We start from the raw sequence: 22,645 nt of genomic DNA on the forward strand, positions 1-22,645 counted from the left end.
TATCTGTTTTCCAATAATGAATATCTAGGTCTACAGCTGGGTCCTAAAACCAGTCAACTTCACCCCACTTGTTTTTGAATTGAGTTCATGCATGCCACAGTTCTCATGCTACTGCAGTTTTAAATGACTAAATCTAACATGCCCCTTGCTAATAACCAGACCTATGCACTATGTTCCAAGCTGTTAACAATAAAAATACTGCCAGAGGCCTTATGATCTTCATTCAGAATGAGGCTAGAAGCCCAAGGTGATAGGTCTGCACAGTTCAGAAATGCATATGTTTCTCATCTCTGCATAAGAGAGCTGTCAGCTGTGTTTCAGAAGAAACTGCTAAAAAATACTGAGGGAATGGATGTCCTGCCACCAGTAAGCAAGGAAATTTGGTTATTAGGAGTAACCAACATATTAAAGGGGATGATTTATGGAGAACTTAAGGCAGGCTGTACTAATGGACCTTTCCCTTCTCACTAAGACTGGTCTCTTCAATATTCTGGATCTAGGAAAAAACCTTCTCACAACCTACATCACTTCTAATTAGGTATACAATAACAAATATAATTCACTTTCATAGATGTTTTTGATTCTGAATTCCCTTTGTCTCTGCTACATATATTGCTGAAGCAAAATTTATTTAGCTTACAAAAAGATTTAGTTATGAAATTAAGGATAATGTATACAGCTGTTTAAAAATAGAATTGTTATTCAAAGTCCACTTACCATAAAGTTTCCAAAGATTTCCACCCCCTTAGGAAAAGCAAATTTGGTCTGTGAAATTATAGCTCTTCCTACCCACCCTCCTCCACGGGTAAACTACTGTAAGACCAAACCTTGCCATAAAATAGCAGTTAGAAGGTTTGTTCCATTGTTTTCCATTTTGTTATAATTTGCTTGTTTTCCATATTACTCAGACCCAATAAAGCAATGAAGCATGTGCTTAATTCTCTTTGAAATCACTATACCATATTTACTCAAGCCCAAGACAAGCTATTTTCCCTATTTAACATAGGGGGAAAGGCCCCTTGTCTTAGAATTAAGTATGAGGGGTCAGGCAGCTTCTGCTGCTCCAGCCCTGACCTCCCGAGTTAGGACCCAAGTTTCAGCTGCTGCCTGCTCCCCACCTTCCCCCAACATTACCCCTGCTTTTCCTCCCTACAGCCTTGGGTCCCTGTCTCTCTCCATCCCCCCACCTCCCTTCCTCACCCCACCCTCCTCCCAGCACTTACCCTTGCTCGATTGCTACCAGGCTTTGTCCCCACTACAGTCTGACACACAGAAAACAGCCCCAGCCCAGCTCCTTAGCAGTGTTGCTGGCTCTGCATTGCTGCTATGGAGCCAGGTTGGGGATATGGTTCCTGCCCCAGACTGCAGAGGGGTTGGATCCTGCCAGCACGAGCAAGGGTTAGTGGTGGGGGACAGGTGGTGGGGACAATGTGATGTAAATTGGGGGTGGGGGCAGACAAAGGGGGGAACTGCCTGCCTCTGCAACCCTATCCCCTACCTCCTGTCCCCTTTATGTCTCCCTCACCATCTGCTCTGCTCCCCCTCCCCCTGGCACCTGTCCCCCCATAGCTTTCTGAGATGCGGTTATGACTCACAAATTTAAGATCCTCCAATAACAGAAATGCATGCAAAATTATAACATTTATAAATGTTCCATGTATAAAATCTTAATTACAGGTGGGAGTGTCTTGGATTTGGGTAAATATTGTAGTATATGAATAAGTACTTTGCTAAAATGGGCTATATATAGGATTACAGGAAAGTAGGGCTGGAAGGAACCTCATGAAATCATTGGCTTCCTGAAGGCATTAAAAAGCCCCCCAAAACTGGCATACCTTTAAACTATGCACTTCCACACACAGCCCAGTACATGCCCAGAAGAGGCAGCATGTTAGTTGGACCCAGCTCACACAACATCTATATAGATTGGCTGCTTTAGTACGGGCTTTTTTGGGGCTCTTATCTAATAGCTGATTGACTCAGGTATTAGATAAAAGCATCAAACCCCCCCCCCCCCACACACACACACACACTCGCTCCGCTTGGAGCAGAGGGTGGGACTGGATGATTTCCTGAGGTCCCTCCCCACCATCGTTACCTATGCCCCCCATACACACACACACTGAAGAGCACCCAATCTATACAGATGCTGCAGAGCTGGGTTGAAGTAACATGTTGCTGTTTCTGGTCCAGCCCCATGCTCAGGGCAGGATAATTCCCAATTTAAACCATCCTAGTCAAGTGTCCTTCTAAACTGCTCTTGAAAATTTTCAAGGATAGAGATTCCACAACTACTCTAGATCCACAAGTCCTGTTGATTTATTATACTTTTACCTAAGTATTGGGCTTTCAATTAGATCAGTGATTCCAACTGGGGTGGCACAGCACCCTGGGGTGCCTTGAGATCCTTTTAGGTGTGTGTGAAATGTTAGCGCTGTTAGGTGAGCAGATATGATGCTTAAGATAAATCCTGTAGCAGGCTTTTGATGCTGGTATCTCACAAACAAGCCAAGACAGTACAGGTTACAGTGGACATTAAACTGAATATGAGCCAATAACATGCCCTTGTTGCAGAGAAGGCTAACAGCATTAGGTCTGCAGCATCTGTATAAACTGGGTGCTTCAGTAGGGCTTTTTTTGGTGCTTTTATCTCAAGTTGAGTCAGTCATCTGTTAGATAAAAGCCAAAAAAGTCCCACTAAAGTTATATCACATATGCCTTACATTTACATACAAGGAAGCCCCATTACATGCATTATCTATCATTAAACTGTTGCTGAAAGTAGCATGTGCTCAGTAATGGAAAACATCTATAAAGGTGATTAATTGCAGCCCATCACTGAGCATGATGGGAACCTACCACTTTGTGTGTGGGTGTATGTCTGGGGCCAAATCAGTGCCAAATTCTATCAACTTAACAGAGCTGAATCATTCAAATCTGTATGGCACTACCACCAGCAAGTATCCTACCTCCCAGACTCTTCAGCTTAGGGCTTCAGACACTCCCAAATCCATGGCAGACATCCTATGCTCCCTAGTTTCACTTGCCCCTAGGAAAAGGTGATAGGAACAAGCTAGAGTAAGAGCCCAAGAGCAAACCCCCATCACAAATTGTGTAGTCAAGATCCTCCTATTGGGAGGCTACAGTAGATTCTTGCAGGGATCCCCACCTGCAGTGCAATGGACAGGTCTCCACTTTCAACCAACCCAGTTACTCATAGATTTTAGGGTCAGAAGGGACCTTTTAGATCATTGAGTCCAACCCCCCTGCCCTGGGCAGGAAAAAGTGCTGGGATCAGATGTCTCCGGCCAGGTGTTTGTCCAATCTCCTCTTAAATACCTCCAAGGAAGGGGATAGCACCACCTCCTTTGGAAGTATATTCCATATTTTGGCAACCCTCACTGTAAAGATTATTTTTCTGATGTCCAATCTAAATTTGCTCTCCTTCAGTTTGTGGCCATTGTTTCTAGTTACCCTGATGGGCGCCCTGGTCAACATCGTATACCTTATTTCCTGCTGTTCCTCCCTATGAGTTTGTAGGCAGCCACAACATCACCTCTCAGCCTTCTCTTGCGGAGGCTGAAGAGATGCAGGTCCCTCAAATCGGTCCTCGTAGGGTTTTTCCTGTAGGCCTTTAACCAGATGGGTGGCCCTCCTCTGAACCCTTTCCAGGTTATCTACATCCCTCCTGAAGTGCAGTGGCCAAAACTGGACACCTGACCAATGCTGTGTAGAGGGGAAGTATCCCCTCCCTAGACCTGTTTGTGATGCACCTACTTATGCAAGAAAGAGTCCTGTTAGCTTTATTTATTACTTCATTACATTGGTGACTCGTGTTCATTTTGGAGTTGACTATGACTCCAAGAACTTTTTCCTCAGTTGTGCTACTCAGTACGGTACCTCCCAGGCTATAGGAGTGTTGATGATTCTTCCTCCGTAGGTGCAACACACAGCACTTATCTTTGCTAAACTGCATCCTATTTTGTTCTACCCACTTCCCCAGCCTGTCCAAATCCGCCTGGATTAGCTCCCTGCCCTCTAGTTTGTTTACTTCACCCCATAGTTTGGTATTATCTACAAATTTGGACAGAGTGCTTTCTACTCCATCATCCAAGTCACTAATGAAGATATTGAACAGTATCAGTTCTAGGGCAGAGCCTTGGGGGACTCAGCTGCCTACATTTCTCCAGATAGAAACCAACCCATCTACCACCACTCTCTGGATGCATCCCATAATCCAATTTTCCACCCACCAGACTATGTAATAATCTACATTACAGCTGTTTAGTTTATTTATAAGAATTGGGTGCAACACTGTGTCAAAGGCCTTTTTAAAATCTAAGTAAATCACATCTACCTCTATTCCTTCATCCAAGCATTTTGTGACTAGTCATAAAAAGAAACCATAAAAGGTTAGTCAGGCAGATTCTGTCTGCTATGAACCCATGCTGGTTGCCCCTTAGCTTTATTTTACCTGCTAGTCCTTCATAAACATGATCCTTAACAATTTTCTCAAAGGTCTTGCCAAGGACAGAAGTGAGGCTAACCAGCCTGTACTTACCTGGTTTCTCCTTCCTCCCCTTCTTGAAAACAGGGACCACGTTGGCCCTTCTCCAGTCCTCCGGGACCTGTCCTGAGCGACATGAGTGCTCAAACAGTTGTGCCAGTGGCTCCACTAAAACTCCAGCTAATTCCCTAAGTACCCTAGGATGAAGATCATCAGGGCCTGTTGACTTAAACACATCCAACCCCTCCAATTGCCCCTTTACTAGGTCAGCTCTAACATTTGGTGGGTTGGGATCTCTCTCACACTTACCTAAAGTCTCATTGGGGTGCATGCTTGTATTTGTGCCCAGGAACACAGATGCAAAGAAATAATTTAGGAGCTCCACTTTAACCATCCTATCTGTTACCAGTTGCCCTAGTCCATCTTGAAGGGGCCCTATGTTACCCTGCATTTTCTTGTTGCTTCCTATGTATTTAAATGACTTTTTGTTATCCTTAACTTTTGCTGCCGGGCTAAGCTCCATTTCCACATTGGCCCTCCTCACTGCTTCCCTGCAAGCTCGAGCTAAGCAGGTATACTCTTCCCTGGTAACTGCCCTCTGCCTCCACAGCCTGTAGGCCTCTTTTCCCCTCCAGGCTGTCCTGGGTTTCCCTGCTCAACCAAGAGGGTTTCTTTGCTCTTTTGCCCCACTTTGTGTGTACTGGGATGGTCCCTTTTTTTGCCTGAAGAATCAGTCCCTTGAGAAACGCCCACCCTTCCTGGACTCCCATCTCTCCAATGCTTTTTTCCCCATCAGTCCTTCCCTAACTAATTTCCAGAGCTTGTTGAAGTTGGCCTTCCTGAAGTCTAATATCCCCATCCCCCAATGAACCTAAGCTAAAGCTCTATGCCTCATCTGCATATACATTTTTGGAGGATCCTAGGACTCATGACAAGAACACCAAGTTCCAGTCATGAGTGGGAAGCTAATTAGTATGTGGATCTGGAGTACACACACATACTGAGCAGTGCTGAGCTGTGGCATCACCATAGCTTGAAACTGTTGCCTCTGCTGGGGCCAAGCCCAATGAACTTGGGCCTGCAAGCAGGACGCCCACCAAAGGTTCTGGAAACACTGGAAGCCCCAGGTGTGGATGGAGGATGTTTGCCAGTCGTGGGGCCACTTATGGTTCTGGATTCTTGGATTTGGAATTAGTTTTGGCTAATTTGGCCTCAAATACAAATTTAAAAGCTCGTACTATATACAAGTAAGTAAAAAAAAATGTTTTAAAGTGTGTTTATGGAGCACTTCTGCTTAATCTTGCAGCAGTTTTAAAAAAGGTAAAATGCATCAATTCTACAAGAACTAAGTCTATGGGTGCTATATGCAAATTACAACAGGTATGTCTATTGCAAGGTTAGTGTTTCAGAATTGTTCCTCACCTCCATGTGCTCAGGGAGAGCAGGGTTTGATAGTAAGGAGGAGGGGAAAGGTATTCAGTGGAAGAAGTTGTGGGGGTAATGGAGAAGAGGGTATCTGACCCCCATATCCCCTGCCCTCTCAGATTTATTTCCCCTGCTGTAGCAATGGGAGGGGGACAAATTCAAGGCAAATCTCCAATAATTAGATTCTATTCCTGAAAATTATAACAAATTTATAATTTTTCATATACAGAATCTAATTATGGGGGCTCATTTTATATTCAAGTAAATATAGTAATATTGCTCAGTGGGAAAAATAAATACACTGTTTTTAGTATCACTATTATTTGTACTCTGTTTTTCATACCGTTGTTTCTTTGTGTTCCTTGCTTTCCTCTACATTTCTTTTTCTGAAGCAACTTTTAGTTTCTAACCCCATAGGCACAGGCAATTGGTAGGGGGGGAGCCGGGGGGCACATGCCTCCCTTGACAGGACCATCCCCACCACTGACACCACCAGTGGCTTCTGTGGGTGCTCACCAGCCCCATCCCCACCACCACCTGAGAGTGTACCCCCAGGCTCAGGAGGCAACAGTCGCTCATGCCTATAGGCTTCCTTCCTACCCATTCAATCTTCAAAAGTGAACAGCATTTCCATAGTCAATGTTATATTTCAAATGTGTCATTAATAGGCTTAAGAAACAACACTACTAATATACTTCCTTAGGCACTGAATTTGTGGTTCAGATCATTTGCTGGTCCTCAAAGTGAGCACTCCATCAGTTACAGTTGGTTTAGATATGAAGTTTCTTTGCAAGAACTGAAGCCTAGAAACTTTTCATTTGTTAATACAATCTTAGTTTTGGAATAACTTCAATGGTCCATAAAAGCCATGTAAATAAATTAAATCAGAACAATGGTCTCATACCTATTTTATGGCTTTCTATTTCTGTTGGTATAAACAGATAATGTAATTAGTAGGGCATGAACTAGGTGGGTCTTTTCCAACTCTCAGTTTGACCACTGTATTATAGTAGTAGCATCCTGTCACCCTATTGTAATGTTAACCAGAGAATATTATTATTTTACTCTAGCAAACCTAGAGGCTCTTTATAAAGAGAACTTAAGGCTCTTTATAAAGCTTTGTTTTTCTGAAAATAATATTTTATCATTAAATCAGAAGTGAGCACTGAGTATTTTTAGAATTGACTGGAACAAAGCAAATGTTTTATTTAATATTTGTTCAATAAAAGGTATTAACTTACTGAGTAGTTGTCCTAGTCCTGGATAGGATATTATCACCCAAATATTTCACATTATCTAATGCACCTCTAAAACTGGATTTCTATTGCAATAGACATGTTGAAATTTTTCCAAGCCTACATTTCATTAAGTGTTACTGATTTGCTATCATCAACCTTGACACTTTCAGATTTATCTATTTACTTTTAAGTTTGGCAGAGATGTACAAGCTTCAACATGAAAAGTGCTGAAGTACTCAAAGTTCCCATTAACTTGAGAAAAAAAAACAAAACAGTTCTCTATTTAAACATAAATAAGCTAAAAAAAACAATACAAGTCCAAATCTTTCCCTACCCTTTTAGAGGTCACCTTTAAAATAAAATTTGTAGTACATATAAGAATCACAAGGGGGCATCTGAGGACTATTACATTAGTAATTGGCCAAGAGAGCAGAGCTGCATTTTTGTTAGATTTAGGTTTCTTGCCTTAAAACTACAAACATATCAGAAACAAAGCTCATTACATGTAAGCAAACGTCCTCCACAGCTCGCAGTTTCTGTGACAAGGAGGATTTCAGTTCAGACATATCTTTCTTTTTGTTACCCTCAGTGGTGCAGAATCCTCTTCATATGCTCTTTTCCACTTCCCTGAACACAGATTTGCAGCACAATCAGTGTCAAGGAGCTGATACAGATCTTTGGGGTGAAAATCCTTTTCCCCCAATGTAAGCATCCTATTCCAGGAAAGGGGTTGCCATAGCCAGTGCAGAAATATATCATTACAAGGATCATTGCTTGCGTATTGGGACAATCCGTATGGTACAGAAGTATCTATGTTTTGGGTCCAGTTTGCACCAACACAACAGGATAAAGCAGGCAGAATACAAAATCTGACTCAAAGTAAATGTAATTTGAAAAAAAAAAGTCAGTATAAAATTATTTCAGACATGGTTCTAAATTGAGCTAATTACCAAAATACATGAAAGGCCATTCTTAAAAAAGATATGTTTGGGAGGTAGTAGAGAGAGGATGGGGTGGAACAACCCACACCCAAGGGTGCATTCAGTGCCACTATGTTGCTTTTTTCTTTTAATTATAGTGGATACTGTGTGAGGAAACTGAAGTCTGGTGACACAATTTCTTCATATCCCTGAATCATATGATGATATTATGTATGCTTCTTTTGCTAGGAAAAGTTGAGATCTTTTCTTTGTAGTAATCTGGCTTTGTTATATTATATATATTACCTGCCCTAGAAGGTAATATATCATCTGACTTAACCAATTATGTCACATTTTAACAAATAGAAATAAGAATACTTAAGATGTATAGAACAGGCTAAATTGTCTGAACTCTATGCAAATGTTGGCCTAAATTTCTAAATCACTTAAAATTTTCAACTGCCTAATGTGAAATACTTGAGAACAGACAACACTTCTAACAACTGAAATGTCTATATTACATAGCCCTTCCCACCATATTATCTCACAATCAGCCTTGTGATCTCCGATGCATTTATGAGGCTGAAGTTGGTTCCTTATACCTGGTTCTTGGATCTTTTTTCAAAGCTAATCTTTACACAATTAAAGGTTGAGAGTAATGAATTAGACATGCTAAAGAGTTAGAATGTCATTTAAAATGTGTATACACTAATACAAATGTAAAATAATATCATGTATCAACTATGTTGCCCTGAATAAAAAACTGAGATTAGGCAGGGATTATGGGATCCCATTGGAGGACTCTTTTGAAGACTGTGCAGGGTGCAGCCCAACCCAAAGCTTGTTTTTTCCATGCCAGCCTGCCAACACGTGTCCTTCTGGGCCTGTGTAAACCTTGCCATGAATAAGAAGCTGATTTCGGGCTGAGATTATGGGGCAAAATCCTTTTCAGGTCACCCCAAAACATGCATCACCACCACTAGGAGAAACTGCTTAATGAAGACTGGGCAGCACCCTGCCCAAATTTCTTCAGGAGAGTCTCCCAGTTCCAGAAACACATGGTTTGGGGTAAGATAAAATCCTAGCCCAAACTCAGCTCCTTATTCTAGCAATTTATTTAGGAAACAGACCTGCAAGGTCATGAGTTAGCAGGCTGGCACTTAAAAACTGAGCTTTGGCTTGGGCAGAAGCCTGCTCAGACTTCTTTAGGACAGTCCGCTGGTGGCAGCAATGTGTGGTTTTGGGTGACCCAAGTAGGATTTTTCCCCATAATCCCAGCCCAAACTCATCTTCTTATTTAGGGCGATGTACATTGCACACAAATCTGGGTGAGGTGGAGGTGAAGGCTGCTAGTTTGCAGGCTGTTACACGAAAACTGTGCTTTGCCTTGGGCAGTGCCCTACCCTGGCTGCTTCTAGAGGGTCCCCTGGTGGCAGATATTGTAGTTTGGGGTAACTCGAAAAAGATTTTTCCTGATAATCACAGCTGAAACTCAGTTCCTTATTAGGTGCAATGTATGTAGCACACAGGTCTGTGGGACCATGAATTGACAGGCTGGCACTCGAAAGTTGAGCTTTGGGGTGGGCAAGGGCGTGCCCAGATTTTTTCAGGAAAGTTTTTGGTGGCAGAGAGGTGTGGATTGGGATGACCCAAAAGGATTTTGCCCCATAATCTCATCCTAAATTTAGCTCCTTTTTCATGGCAATAAATTTAGCACACAGGCCTGGGGGGCTGTCAGCTGGCAGACTGGCACACAAAAAACATTCTCTGGATCAAGTAGTGCCCAGTTTTCTTTGGGAGAGTCCCTGGTTGGTGGTGGCATGTGTTTTGCAGTAACCTGAAGCAGTTTTTGTCTGGTAATCCTAGCCTTACATCTCAGTTCCTTATTCAAGGCAATGTACTTGACACATGATATTACAGTATAATACATTTTTATTAGTATATATACATTTTTTATGACATTCTAACTCTGTAGCATGTCTAATTGATTACTCACAATGTTTAATAAACTCTTAATTGTGTAAAGACTGAGAGTAATGAATTAGAAATGAATTAGATAATTGTGTTAAGATTACTTCTGAAAAAGGAACCAGGAATAAGGAATCAATTTCAGCCTTACAATGCATTTACCCATACAATACCCCTCTGCATCAGGCGGGTACTACTGTAGTATTATCCTCATTTTACACACAGTTCCTCTGTGCCTCAGTTTCCTAAGTAAATTGCCCAAGATCACACAGGTCTCAAGTGTCAGACTAGCACCCGAAGTACTTGACCATCCTTCCACTCAATCAGGCTACAAGTGCCCCACATTAAACACCTGAATTATGATGCACTCCAAAAAAAACTCTTTTCAAAATTTTGCTACTGAATTCATTAAATCATTTGCAATCTATCTTAAGATCCATGATCAGTAAGTTCAACACACGCATTTGTTTCAATATATGGGACAGCTACAAATTAAAAAAAAAAAGTATCCCTAAAAATCCCAGAAAACTGAAAGCAGAACAGCACTTTCAATGTCACTATACCACTCTGTAATAAACTCAAATTCCATAAGCGCAGACAGAAGTGACAATTTTTGCCCAATCTGGCCACAGAAAGCAGTTTATAGATATGACCAAATAGAAGTGCATGCCTGCAAACAGTTTAAAAATGGCCAATTGTGTGAAAATCTAACCTTTCAATGCATGAGGGTTTAGATGAAGATGTTTCAATACAGAGCATCTTCTGTAACTTCTGTCTGAGCTGCCTGCCAGCCTCTCGCTGTTTTCAGAATGGGAGCTGGGAAACGGGGTGGAGGGAATTCAGTCTGGGGGTTTTCAACCCCCTGCTGGAAGGTGGGGCACATATATTGGAGCCCCCCTGCAGTGGAGGGGCTCCAATTCACCCACCCCACTCTCCACAGCTAGCTGGGGAACTCCTCTGCTCCTTTCCCCCCACCCCCTTCTGAAACAGGGACAGGGTGGAAGAGGAGGGGCCATTGCTAGGGGAAACTGGCTGCAAGCTCCCAGCCAATAGCTAGATTCCCACACCCCCTGGAACCAACAACCAACTTCTGTTTGGTCCTGGGGGTAGGAAAGGAGACACTGCAACTCAGAACGCTTCCTGCAAAGCATTCCCAGAAACACTGGGGAGCTGCACTTCTCTCTGCAACCTCTGAGATGAAACTTCTTTATCTTATGGTGTCAGTATTTTGCAAACAAACAGATGACATATTACCATTTCCCCCTGCTCATCTGTTTTCAACCATATACTCCCAATTTATTGTCTATTTCCTCATTCACTCAACTACTGTCCTTGTCCCATAAATTCCCTTTTTGGTCTTTATTCTTCCTCACAGTTCTAGGTTCTGCCTATTATTTATTGCCCCTCATTTTTTTTACTATATTTTCATCCATCTGGGATTTCTGTTCTTCCTTCCTTCCATTTCGCTTTGTCTATTGTCCTCCACTCATCTCTCTTTTCTTTATGGTATTAGCTCCTAGGCTGGCTGAGACTACATGATGGAGAAGGAACCCTGACAATCATCATTACATTATGCAAAAAAGTCTCCCAAAAAACAAACATACAAAAAAAGATGTTTTGGAAGGAAAATAGCCCCAGCAACATTATTAATCTTTTTTTCTAAATCTTAGCCTATGAACACTAATTATTTATTGTGGTGGAGTGAGCGACATTTACAGGTTGGGGCTCCATGCAAACAGTAAGTAAAAAGGTGGTCCATACCCAGAAGAACTTAAAATATCCTTCCAGAATCTCCCCTTCCACAGCCATGGAGAGGTGAACCGGTAGGCCAGGGTGGGCAAAATACGGCCTGTGGGCTGGATCCAGCCTGCTAGGCCATTCTATCTGTCACATGGGGCCCCTAAACTTTTAGAAAATTAATATTTATCTGACCCTGGCTGCCTGTCAAAGATGATAGGAGCCAGGGGCACTAGGACCCAGGGGAAGCCACTGGCAGGACCAAGGCTGCAGAAGCAAGGCCTGCCAAGCTCTGCCCATCCCACCCCACAGCCAGAAGCCCAGTGTGGAGCAGAGCTTTCTGGCCTGGACCCCTAGTAGTATTTCTGCTTCCCTGTGCCAGAAGGAAATTCAGGTGATCACCCCAGTCCTCAGGGTCAGGCTGGGCTGGACCAGCTGCTGTGGTTCCAGTGCTACAGCTGGGAATCATATGGTGCTAGAGTGGCCGGCAGAGGGGTGGAGAGGAGCAGCGGCAGCCACAGGCAGGGAAGCGCTGAAAGTGGGGGCAGGTGGGGGGAAGGCGCAGTAAGCCAGCACACAGAACACAGCAACAGATGGGTGGGAGTGTAGGGCCTGTGCTGGTGCACCAGAGGGAGGGCCATCAGGGGCCCAGAATGGGGTGATAGGGGTGCAGGCCCAGGCTGGCAGGGGCTCTGGAGCTGAGTTGTCTCCCCCTCTCCCTGCTGGCGCAGCTCAGCCCGGCTCCACAGAGCCCTTTCTGCCCTGCACTCCTGCTGCCCCACTCTGGGCCAAAATTCTGTATCAACATCAACTTTATTTATAACCTTAATTTAAAGATTTATTATTCCATTCTCACACATCATGTGGGACAGAGATAACGTTCTTCTGTGAACTTTAACTCTGAATGCCCTGACATTTTTTAAATTCATGTTATCATATTTTTATCATATTCACCCCTATTGTTTAACAAGGTTTATTGTGATAAAGCTGGATATGTACATTATTAGTAGGCTGAAAGTGTGCATCACATTCCGTATTTACATTTTCTCTTTTGTGGTTGCATGTACAAGTTTTTTGAATATGGTGGTTTAGTTGACTTAAAGTACATGCCATTGTTTGATGAAGATTATTGACTGCCCTATTTATTTTCCTGCCAAGATATCCATTCTATGCTATTGAATGAAAAAAATCTCAATTGTTCCCTTTTCCCCTGAGGGCTATTTTGCATACACCTTAGGGGTCCTAATGAAGAGCAACAAAAAAGATAATTAACTCACATTGGAATTAGAAAAAGGAGAAGAAGAGTAATTCCTCATTGCCAAGCAGATGTCAAAGGTACTGTTATTGCCTTTTAGCAGCTAGTGCAATTTCCCAGCATTTACCACTATGTTGTGTCTTGCTTGCTTTTTCCTTACTCCACAGTGAATCATTCTGTTTTTGTCTTCTCTAAGCAGCTCTGAGGTGTATCCAGCACCAATTTCAGAGTGATCTTCATAATGTTAGCCTAGGAACACTTAAGTATTTATTGTGGTAAAGTGATATATACAGGCTTGGGCTTTGGCCCCCTTGTAAGGATGTAAGCAGAGAGAGACAGTCCCTATGCAGAAGAATCTAAATCATTTAAATATTTATTAATCCAGTTACACACTTCATTGGGAGACAGAGCTGCTGCTGCTCTGAGAACTTTAGCTCTAAATGTGCTGACATTTTGTGATTCATATTTCGTTTAAGTCTCTATTATGCTATCAGTTTCATTACGCTATGCTGACTGAGTAAGATGTCAAGTTCAGCATTAATTAAAATGCATTAACTAGCATGAGGAAGGGTGGAGGAATAACAATGACAAGGCCCATGGAAATGCTACAACCACACTACATCAATACTATTGGTTTAGTTTATAATTCTGTCCATCCCTTCATAGCACAACCTGTTACATCTTTCACTAAGCTTCTCACAACCCCATGGATCATTGGATCTCTCACCTACCTGGCAGTTCTCTCTCACAGCAGTAGTAGTCATGACAGGCATATTATCATGCAGTCTCTCCTTTCAGCAGTAGTGATCACTGATCATCAAGTCAGTGGCTACAGAATTGGATATGGGTGCTCTTACTGGAAGAGGTTAAGCGCTAAATATTATGTTAATTTTTTCATAAGGAAAAATTTTAAAATATATATTAATGTTTTCCATGAAGGATTGTGTATTAATATTCATTTGATAACATTCATAATTGGACTTTACTTACTGGAGGATTTACAAGAGCAAAAATAAAAAACACTTTGCTGCCAATAGCTGGTCAAAGGTTTCAATTTATGATAACCGCTCCTTTAAATACAAAGTCACTCCGCAGATCTGTCTCCACATCATGCAACATGGGTTTGTTGTTTGTGTCTGCACTGCTGTCTTGGGTTCTTCTTCAAGTTATCCATAGTCTGGTAAGAAAGCAAAGAACATATTTTTAACATCTTGAATATGGGTCACAATGAGCTTGTGATGAAAATATATGTTCCTTTGTACAATTCCTGCAGAAGCATACTTCTTTCCTGCTCTTAAGGACATTGGAGAGGAATATAAAAATTTTGGTTTTCAGGAGAGGTTTCTCAGTGCTACTTGATTATATATAATCAGTTCAGATGTACACTGAACTGCACCTTGCATGTCTTACTCAGGCAAAACTCCCCACTGATATTTTACAGCAAATTTGCCTGACCAAAGCTGAACACTGTGGTAAGTAATAAAACCTACTAAGCTATTTGGAAGAGTGTCATCAAGCACTTAGTTTTGTACAATTAATATATTCTGAAATGAATGCCTTCTTAGCGAGGTTGGTTATGTCTTATTGTTCAAATAAGTCAGTTGCTTTTCCCAATCTACCGTTAGCTATTTTCTGATAACCTGCAACAATAGTAACTCTGAAAGTATATATTGCTTTCTATTTCTTCATAGAAATCCAATATTCTCAGAAGCAGGATAATAAAACCCATTTTAGTTGCCAAGAATTTGGAGGAAACTATGTTATTAAGGATCTGTGGGTCTGAAAAACTTTTTGGAGGCTGAAGTTGATTATATTCATATTACTGTGCCTTTATTCATTATCATTGTGGCAACTCACAGAGTAAGATAGAACTTAACACACAATAAGGTGGCAGAATCTGGTCTGGTTTCATTTATATAAAAATATTCACAAGCATTGTGATGTTTATCACAGTTCTGGTCAATAAACAAAACCTATTTAATGCTAACATTCAGAAAAAAAGGAAGCCTCCTATTTAGGTTTAAACATAGTAACTAAGTGAACCAACTGGATTTCTCATTTGTGTGTCTTAATCGGTATCACCTACCACATCAGGTAACTATTCTTAATTACAAACTTGTCGTAAATTTACAAGATTGTTGATATTCCCAAAATTTTAGGGACTGGATTACATTACAGTAAAATGGGTCTGCTGTGATTTTGGCTTTTGGAGCTGTGGACATCTGAGGCCAGATCTGGTAGTTGCTGTTCACAGCAGTCAGATAAGGTTCTTTGGGTAAATCTGATATCTTTTGTTAGACCAACTAAAATAGTTGGAAAAATTCTTCTTTGCAAGCTTTTGGGAACAAACACCCTTCTTTAGGCATCTGCAGTTGTTCTGTGCTCTTCCTGGATGAGATAGAAAAGAATAGAGTGATGATAACCGTTGCAAAAACATTGCAAGACTCAGGATTTCTAAGTCAAAATAACTGGCTTATGATCTCCCAATGGAACCCTCAAATCTCCAGATTTTCCCAGCTGGTAAGGCTGTGGAGGGGAAGGGGCAGGGGGAGAGGGAAGGGTAAGGGAGGGGGGGAGTGGGGCAGGAGCAGGGGCTGGGGTGAATTGGGCCCTGGCAGATCACCCAGAGGTGCAGGGGTGAGAGGCGTGGCTCTCCACAGCTGCATGCACCCCTGGGGGAGGCATGGCGGGGCACATGCCCCCTGTGGGACAGAGGCAGGCTGGCTGTGTGTGGTATGTCCCCTGCCCGCCTGGAGGCAGGAAGCACACTGGCATAACACGGCTGAGCTCCTGGGCAAAGACAGCAGGACACAGAGACAAGTCACCCCAGCCCAGTGGCTCCATTCACCCCAGTCTCTGCTCCTGCCCTACTCCCTCCCTCATAGTGGGGGCCTTGATCTCCCTCCTCCACTCCTTCCCTCTCCCCACACCCTTTTCCCTCAACTTACCATCTGGGTGCTGTCTGTGTATCCATCTCTGTGTGTCTGCTCCTCAGTCTCAAGCCACAGCTCCCAACCCCCCAGCCCTGCTGCTGCCCCTCACTCCTGACCCACAGTACCCCACATCCTGCTAGGGCATATGGGGAACCCCCCTCTGGGATCCAAACCGCACACACACCCACAGCCCCCCACTCCTTCACAAATAACACCCCCATGCACATACATGCTTCAAAAATAGCATCTCACGATTTACATGCCAATCTCTTGATTTTTTAAGAGAGTTTGTCTTATACTTTTTGGCACAGTGGGGTTGGCAACACTGAAACTAGAAGCCAGAGGCCAGTATGCAAGAATGCCAGTCAGTGAAAATGCAATTTGAGGCAGTCAATAGGTGACAAATGGGTTGGAGGGGAAGGGGAATCTAGACCTAATGATTCATAGATTCATAGATTGTAGAGTTGGAAGGGACCTCAAAGAATCATCGTGTCCCGACCCCCTGCCCCAGGCAAGAAAAGGACCGAGATGTAGCTGGTATATAGCAAGGTTATCTGGGGTACCAGATGTTAGGCAGGTTATAATGTGCCATAAATCCAATGTCTATATTCAGTCTGATTATTTTTGTATCCAGTAGTTTGATTAAGTTTTCAGGAATAATATTTATTAAAATATGATGTTTGCAGGAGTAGTATTGACCCAATAAATATTCCCCACTCACACTGGTTATTTCACTGGAATTGGCTGGATTTCTGAGATTCCCCATAATAAGGATCAGGTCAAACTCGCTAGGAGCTAGAAACAGATCACCAATTCCCTCAAAAGCAGCCACTGGACAACCATTGGTTTATGACTGTTTTCAGTTACTGCTGAACTGGTTACAAAAATAATTTGAAATAATTTGGTATGTGAATTATTTCTCACCTGTGTGTTCTGTTACCCACTATGAATGCAACCTGGACTGAATTACACTGTTTTATGATTCTACTTTTGGAGGTTTTAATGCAGCTGTATAATTTTGTCTATGAATGAAAAAGTTTTGATCTTTGTGCTGGATAACTTGTTTGAAAGATGGAGTTTGGTGTCTCGTATTGTTGTAAATGATTATAATGATTGAAACTGTAATCTTTCATTGACATATTTGAAGGCACTTGACAACTTTGAAATACAGCTTTTCCCTATAGGTGTTTATAGAAATCATATTATTTCAGCTTCTGAACCTTGCAGATGCTTCCTGGTATGTAGGTATCCTTTACCTCTGTGAGGACTACTGGTGTGAGTTTCCAGATCACAGGAGTTAGTGAAGTTATAGTGATAGATATAAGTAGCAGTAGAGTAATATTTAGTAATAGAGGGCTACTGACATTGTGTAATTACAGATGGTTCAGCTGAAGAGAAATCTTCAAACTGCCTAGCCTGTAGATCTACAGTACTATATGATTAATTTCTCTGCTAAGGGCCTCAGTCTGATCTTTCTTCCATCAGTGTAAAACAGGAGTAATGAAGTCATAAAAATCATGTCACAACTACACCAGTAGTTAGGCTCAGAACCGTGTTCACCTGCAAGTATCCCAAGTCCTATAACCTATCATTCTATGTTACAGTCCATACCAAACCAAAGAACATTATATTTCTTATCTTCCCAAGCTCAGCTGCAAGAAGTCTTTCAGGCTCCCTTGCATCATGAAGCCATTCTAGGAATCTAGCCACTGAACACTTGGTCTCTCCTCAGGGTCCCCCTGAGTTTGTATGTAAACCCAATTGTTAAAGGACTTCTGACTCCTAACATTTGCCATCACTTGCAGAAGATATTGAAGGAGTAGGGAATGCAAAAGGTTCACCTGCCTTTTATCTGACCTGCTGTGGTACAGAACATATTTGGAAGGGCATTCACCTGCAAAGACAACCAAGGCTGATGGGTCATAGGCTTATAGAAAAGTAAGGTTTCAAGATGCCAAGGGGTAATCTAATCCAGCCCCCTTCTCAATGATAAACTAATCCAGCCAAGCACCTGTCCAACCTGCTCTTGAAAATTTCCAAGGATGGAGATTCCAAAACTTCTCTAAGTAGCCTGTTTCAACACCTGGCCACCCTCTTAGTCAGAACGTTTCTCCTAATCTCCAACCTAAACTTCCATTGCTCCCATTTCTGTCCTATATGGCCACAGAGAAAATCCCATCTTCATCCTCTCTATCACCACCTTGCAGGTATTTGAAGACCATTATTAAATCCCCCCTTAGTCTTCTTTTCTCCAGGCTAAATAACCCTAGTTCTTTCAGCCTTTCTGTGTAAGTTTCGTTTCCCAGATCCCTGATCATTTTTGTCACTCTGCACTAGACTCTTTCCTATCTGTCCATATTCTTATTTAAATGTGGGACTCAGCACTGGACACAGTACTCCAGGTAAGGCCTCACTAATGCTGATTAGACTGAAGAATCACTTCCCTTGATTTGCAAGTTGATACAACCCAGTTTGCCTTTCTTGCAACAAGACTACACTGTTGGCTCATGTTCAGCTTACAGTCCATTGTAATCCCCAGGTCCTTCTCTGCAGTACTGCAGCCTAGCCAGCATTTGTGCATGATATTATTCGATCGCAAGTGCAGGACTTTGCACTTGTTCTTGTTGAATCTGATTGATTGTAGACTGTTTTTCCAACCTGTCCAGGTCTGGATCCAAGTCCTGCCCTCCAAAGGATCTGCAACTCTACCTAGCTTGCTGAAAATTTGCTAAGTGTGCCCTCACTCCCACCATCTAGATCACAAATGAAGATATGGAACAATATTGGGCCTAGATCTCACCTCTGGGAAATCCCAGTTCATACTTCTCCACTACTAGATATTGAGACATTATTGAGCATGATGATCCAAACAGTTATGGATCCAGCTTAGAGTACTTTCATCTAGTCTGTATTTCCTTAATTTATTCATGAGAATGTCATGTGAGACAGCATCAAAACCTGTGATGAAGTCTGCTGCTCTTCCACCTTCCACATAACCTGTCACCATAACACAGAAGGAAATCAGGTTGATCAGGAATGACATGCTGTTGCTGAATCCATGCTGACTTTTCTGATCACCTTCTTCACTTGTTGGTATTACACAGTAGACACCTGTTCTATGATCTTTCCAAGTATTGAGATCAGGTTGACCGGTCTGTTATTCCTCAAGTCATCCTTCTTCTCTTTTTTAAAGATGGGCACTAAATTTGCTCTTTTCCAGTCATTCAGGATCTTACCCGACCTTCATGAGTTCTCAAAGAGGTAATGCCTTTGAAAATTACCTCAATCAATTCCTTCCTAGGGAACACCCCATCCAGCCCAGCTGACTTGGAATCATCTAGCTCTTTTAAGTAATCCCTAACCTGTTCTGCCATTACTTTAAGCTGTTTGTCTCTTTCCTTAACTTTGCTGCCAACTGCACTCATCACCTGATACTTGCCCCTTTTTGTGAAGACTAAAGTAAAAAAAGGCTTCAGCCTTCTCTGTATTATCTATAACCAAGTTGCCTTCTGCATTCTTTAGGGATCTATAGTTTCTTTGATCTTCCCCAGAACAGCTATCACGTTGGGATAGCTTGCTCCTGTGCTCATAAAAAGGCCTTCTTAAAGCACAGGCAGGCTCTTCTGGACTCCTTTTCCCCTTAGATTTGCTTTCTAGGGGATCCCGCACATTAGTTTCCTGAGTTTGTTAAAGTCTGCTTTTCTGAAGTCCACTGGGATTACAGAGATGTGGTGGGGTAATTCACATGACTGGAGTATGGTCATGGATGGATATACTTTGTATAGGAAGGACAGACAGGGGAAAAAGGAGAAGGTGTACATCACTTGAAAATTTATAGGGCAACACCTTCAATTACTGAATTACCCCACCACATCTCTGTAATCCCAGTGGACTTCAGAAAAGCAGACTTTAACAAACTCAGGAAACTAATGTGCGGGATCCCCTAGAAAGCAAATCTAAGGGGAAAAGGAGTCCAGAAGAGCCTGCCTGTGCTTTAAGAAGGCCTTTTTATGAGCACAGGAGCAAGCTATCCCAACGTGATAGCTGTTCTGGGGAAGATCAAAGAAACTATAGCATAATTATGTGATTGTAATAAGGCCTTCAATTCTTCCTGCTTGCTCCCCATGCTTCTCACATTAGTATATCAACACTTAAGATATCTAACTGATTGTCCTATCTTCTCCCCAAGAAGACAGGACAAATTGGGCCCATGCAGGGCTGTGGTTCTGTAATCTAATTAGTCCTAGTACATAGGACAATGTTTGTACAGGCTTTGGGGCCAGTGAGTGCTCAGATGTCCCCAACATTGCTGAGGACCTCTGTCATTGTTCTTGGTCTGTTCTTCCTTATTTCTGTCCCTCTGTAGCCTTCTTGAGGCTACAGCTATCCTGTTCTCCATCTTCCCAATCCTGCCTCTCTCACCTTCTGCTGCTGCTCCCCTTCCCACCCTAGTTCTTGCTATTCTTGCTCCTCCCCGATCTCATGATTTGGTGCATTCTTTACCTTTCCACAGCAGCTCCATCAAGAGGTCATCAAGGGCATGCTTCTTTCTTGCTTAAAGTAAAATGACCTTGTGGTCACACTGAACAAAAAGTTTCTAGGGTTTTGTAATGCAGGTGCCTTGAACATGGAAGAGCTTGGAATAAGATGCACGAAGATATTTATGTCTCTTCTCCAAATGTTGCAAGCGGACTTCCCCACCATATCTCTGGCAGTATACAGCCACAGCTTGTAACTTTTATCATATTGGCTAAGTATAAATAGTGGGCTTGTTTGACAACCAGAAAATTGCACGACCCATGTGATAAGTTGTTAATGCTTCTAGCTCACCTCAGCTGTTGTCAGTTCTGTGCTATTAGCAGCCCTGAAGCTAACTGGGTTCTGTTAATTTCATGGTTGCTAACAGAGGTAAGGAGCTGTGAGTAGCAATTTAAGGAGCTTTAATGAGGTGTGGACAGCTAAGAGCAGGCTATTCTGGTATGAAAAATGTGGAGTGTTTAAATCGGGTTAAGAAGTGCCTGTAATACTGAAATCAGTGGGATTTGCTAATGCTACTTGGATGACTTAAATGGCTGCCCATCTTACCTCTGGGCATTTTAAATTACTTGGTATACCTATACCAGCCCCTGATCATTTTCATGACTTACCATAGCCAGAAGGACTTCAGGTAGAAAGTTTTTAAAGAATGGATAACAGTAAAATCATTTTCTGTAGCTTTTGTGTTAAAAATTCATTTTAAAAAGTTATAAAGAATGGGCAGCTGTTCAACTGTCAATGATACATTGTAGAATTAGGTGCTTTAGCAATCTGTTGGCGCCACCAAGGTGTCTAGAATGTCTTTTGGGTTGGGTAACCCACTGATGACAAATATTTTGGAGGTCTTCAAATAGAAAAGGGAGGGGTGACAAAAGACACCTTTCAGGCCTGGTACTACTATGGCCCTGCCCTTGTCTCTGGGCAAACTGCCCACCTTGCTTGACTGCCACACCTTGTTGATAAATGATTGAGAGGTCAGCTAAGTGGAAGGCTACCCTTTGTCCACCCAAATGACCATGGGTGATCAGTACATGCTTCTACCACCCCTATATGTGTCCCATGCCTTGCCGATGTCTCACTGTGTGACGATGTCCTGGCTCAAGACCGAGCCAAACTGGACACACAGTTGTATCTTTATCATATTGTCCACTTTGGGGCCACACACATACCACACCCCTCTCTCACCAGGGCCTCTTGCACTCCACTGGCTCTTACCCAGTCTCTTGCATGCTGCCTATCCAGGCCAAGCCACACTCACTCCATCCTACTCCATGGAGATCCTCAGGCTTTTCTCTTCACCCTTCAGTCAGCCTTGGCATTGTCTTTGGGGCCTATCCCATGACCCTCACCCAAATGGGACTGAGCGATTACTCAACTATGGGCCTACTTCACCCGAGCCCCTCACTGGACCACTATTCCTGTCTCTCAGACCACAACTCTGCCCCGTACACTAGGGCCTAGGGTTTTCCACCCCTTAGGACTCAGCCATTACTCCTTGAGCTTAACTGGCTCCACAACTCCACTCTGCAACTCTCAGGGCCTGGGGTCTTACACCCTCTTGGGCTCAGGTGCTGCTCTTTGAGCATCCCTGTCTCACCTCCAGAGTCCAATACCCCATAGGACTCAGGCACTTCTCAATAAGCTTGTCTGAGCCCCCCGACTCTCCTAGTAACCCATCTGAAGGTGGGGGCAGGGGGTTAGTCACCCTGACCTGCCTTACACCTGGGAGGTTATCAGTCCTGGTATTTATGTGGCCCTGCCCTACCACAGGCAGGACCATCAGGCCTCTATCCCTGCAGGGTGCAGTTTTAGGTCATGCCCAGGACCAATGAGGCCTCCTCCTCTCCCATAGACTCACCCTTACCTCCAAGATATTCCTGGAGCAGGAGCTCCATTGGGTGATGTTACTCCCCAGGCAGCTGAACACAAGCTGTTCTGCTCTTATAACAAAGCTCTCCAAAATGGCCACTCTCACCAGCCACCTGGCAGCTCCCTGCTCCAGCCCTTAAAGCGACAGACACCCTAAACATTCCAGGCTAGTAGTTGTATGCCTTCAAAGTATGTGCAAGAGGTTTTTTGGAGCTTTATAATATCATATGTAGGAATGGAAGTACATTGTTAGTTAC

General features: G+C 42.8%; 1 protein-coding gene and 1 long non-coding RNA gene across 2 annotated transcripts in view; one reads left to right on the forward strand and one right to left on the reverse strand.

Annotated features, from left to right (window-relative positions):
* Positions 1–5,573: 5,573 nt before the first annotated feature.
* MEP1B (meprin A subunit beta) overlaps positions 5,574–22,645 on the forward strand; it is a 41,559-nt gene continuing 24,487 nt past the window's right edge. The window contains 3 exon segments of the mRNA XM_019542034.1: positions 5,574–5,634; positions 7,697–7,852; positions 7,855–7,874. Coding sequence (XP_019397579.1) covers positions 5,574–5,634; positions 7,697–7,852; positions 7,855–7,874 — 237 coding nt within the window.
* On the reverse strand, positions 14,088–22,524 carry LOC109318319. Its single transcript, XR_002103226.1, has 2 exons — positions 22,384–22,524; positions 14,088–14,227 (listed from the first exon to the last, which is right to left on the reverse strand). It is a non-coding gene; the product is annotated as an uncharacterized LOC109318319 (long non-coding RNA).

Source organism: Crocodylus porosus, unplaced genomic scaffold (assembly GCF_001723895.1).
Source record: "Crocodylus porosus isolate Cpor-Errol unplaced genomic scaffold, CroPor_comp1, whole genome shotgun sequence".
In the NCBI taxonomy this organism is placed as follows: domain Eukaryota; kingdom Metazoa; phylum Chordata; order Crocodylia; family Crocodylidae; genus Crocodylus; species Crocodylus porosus.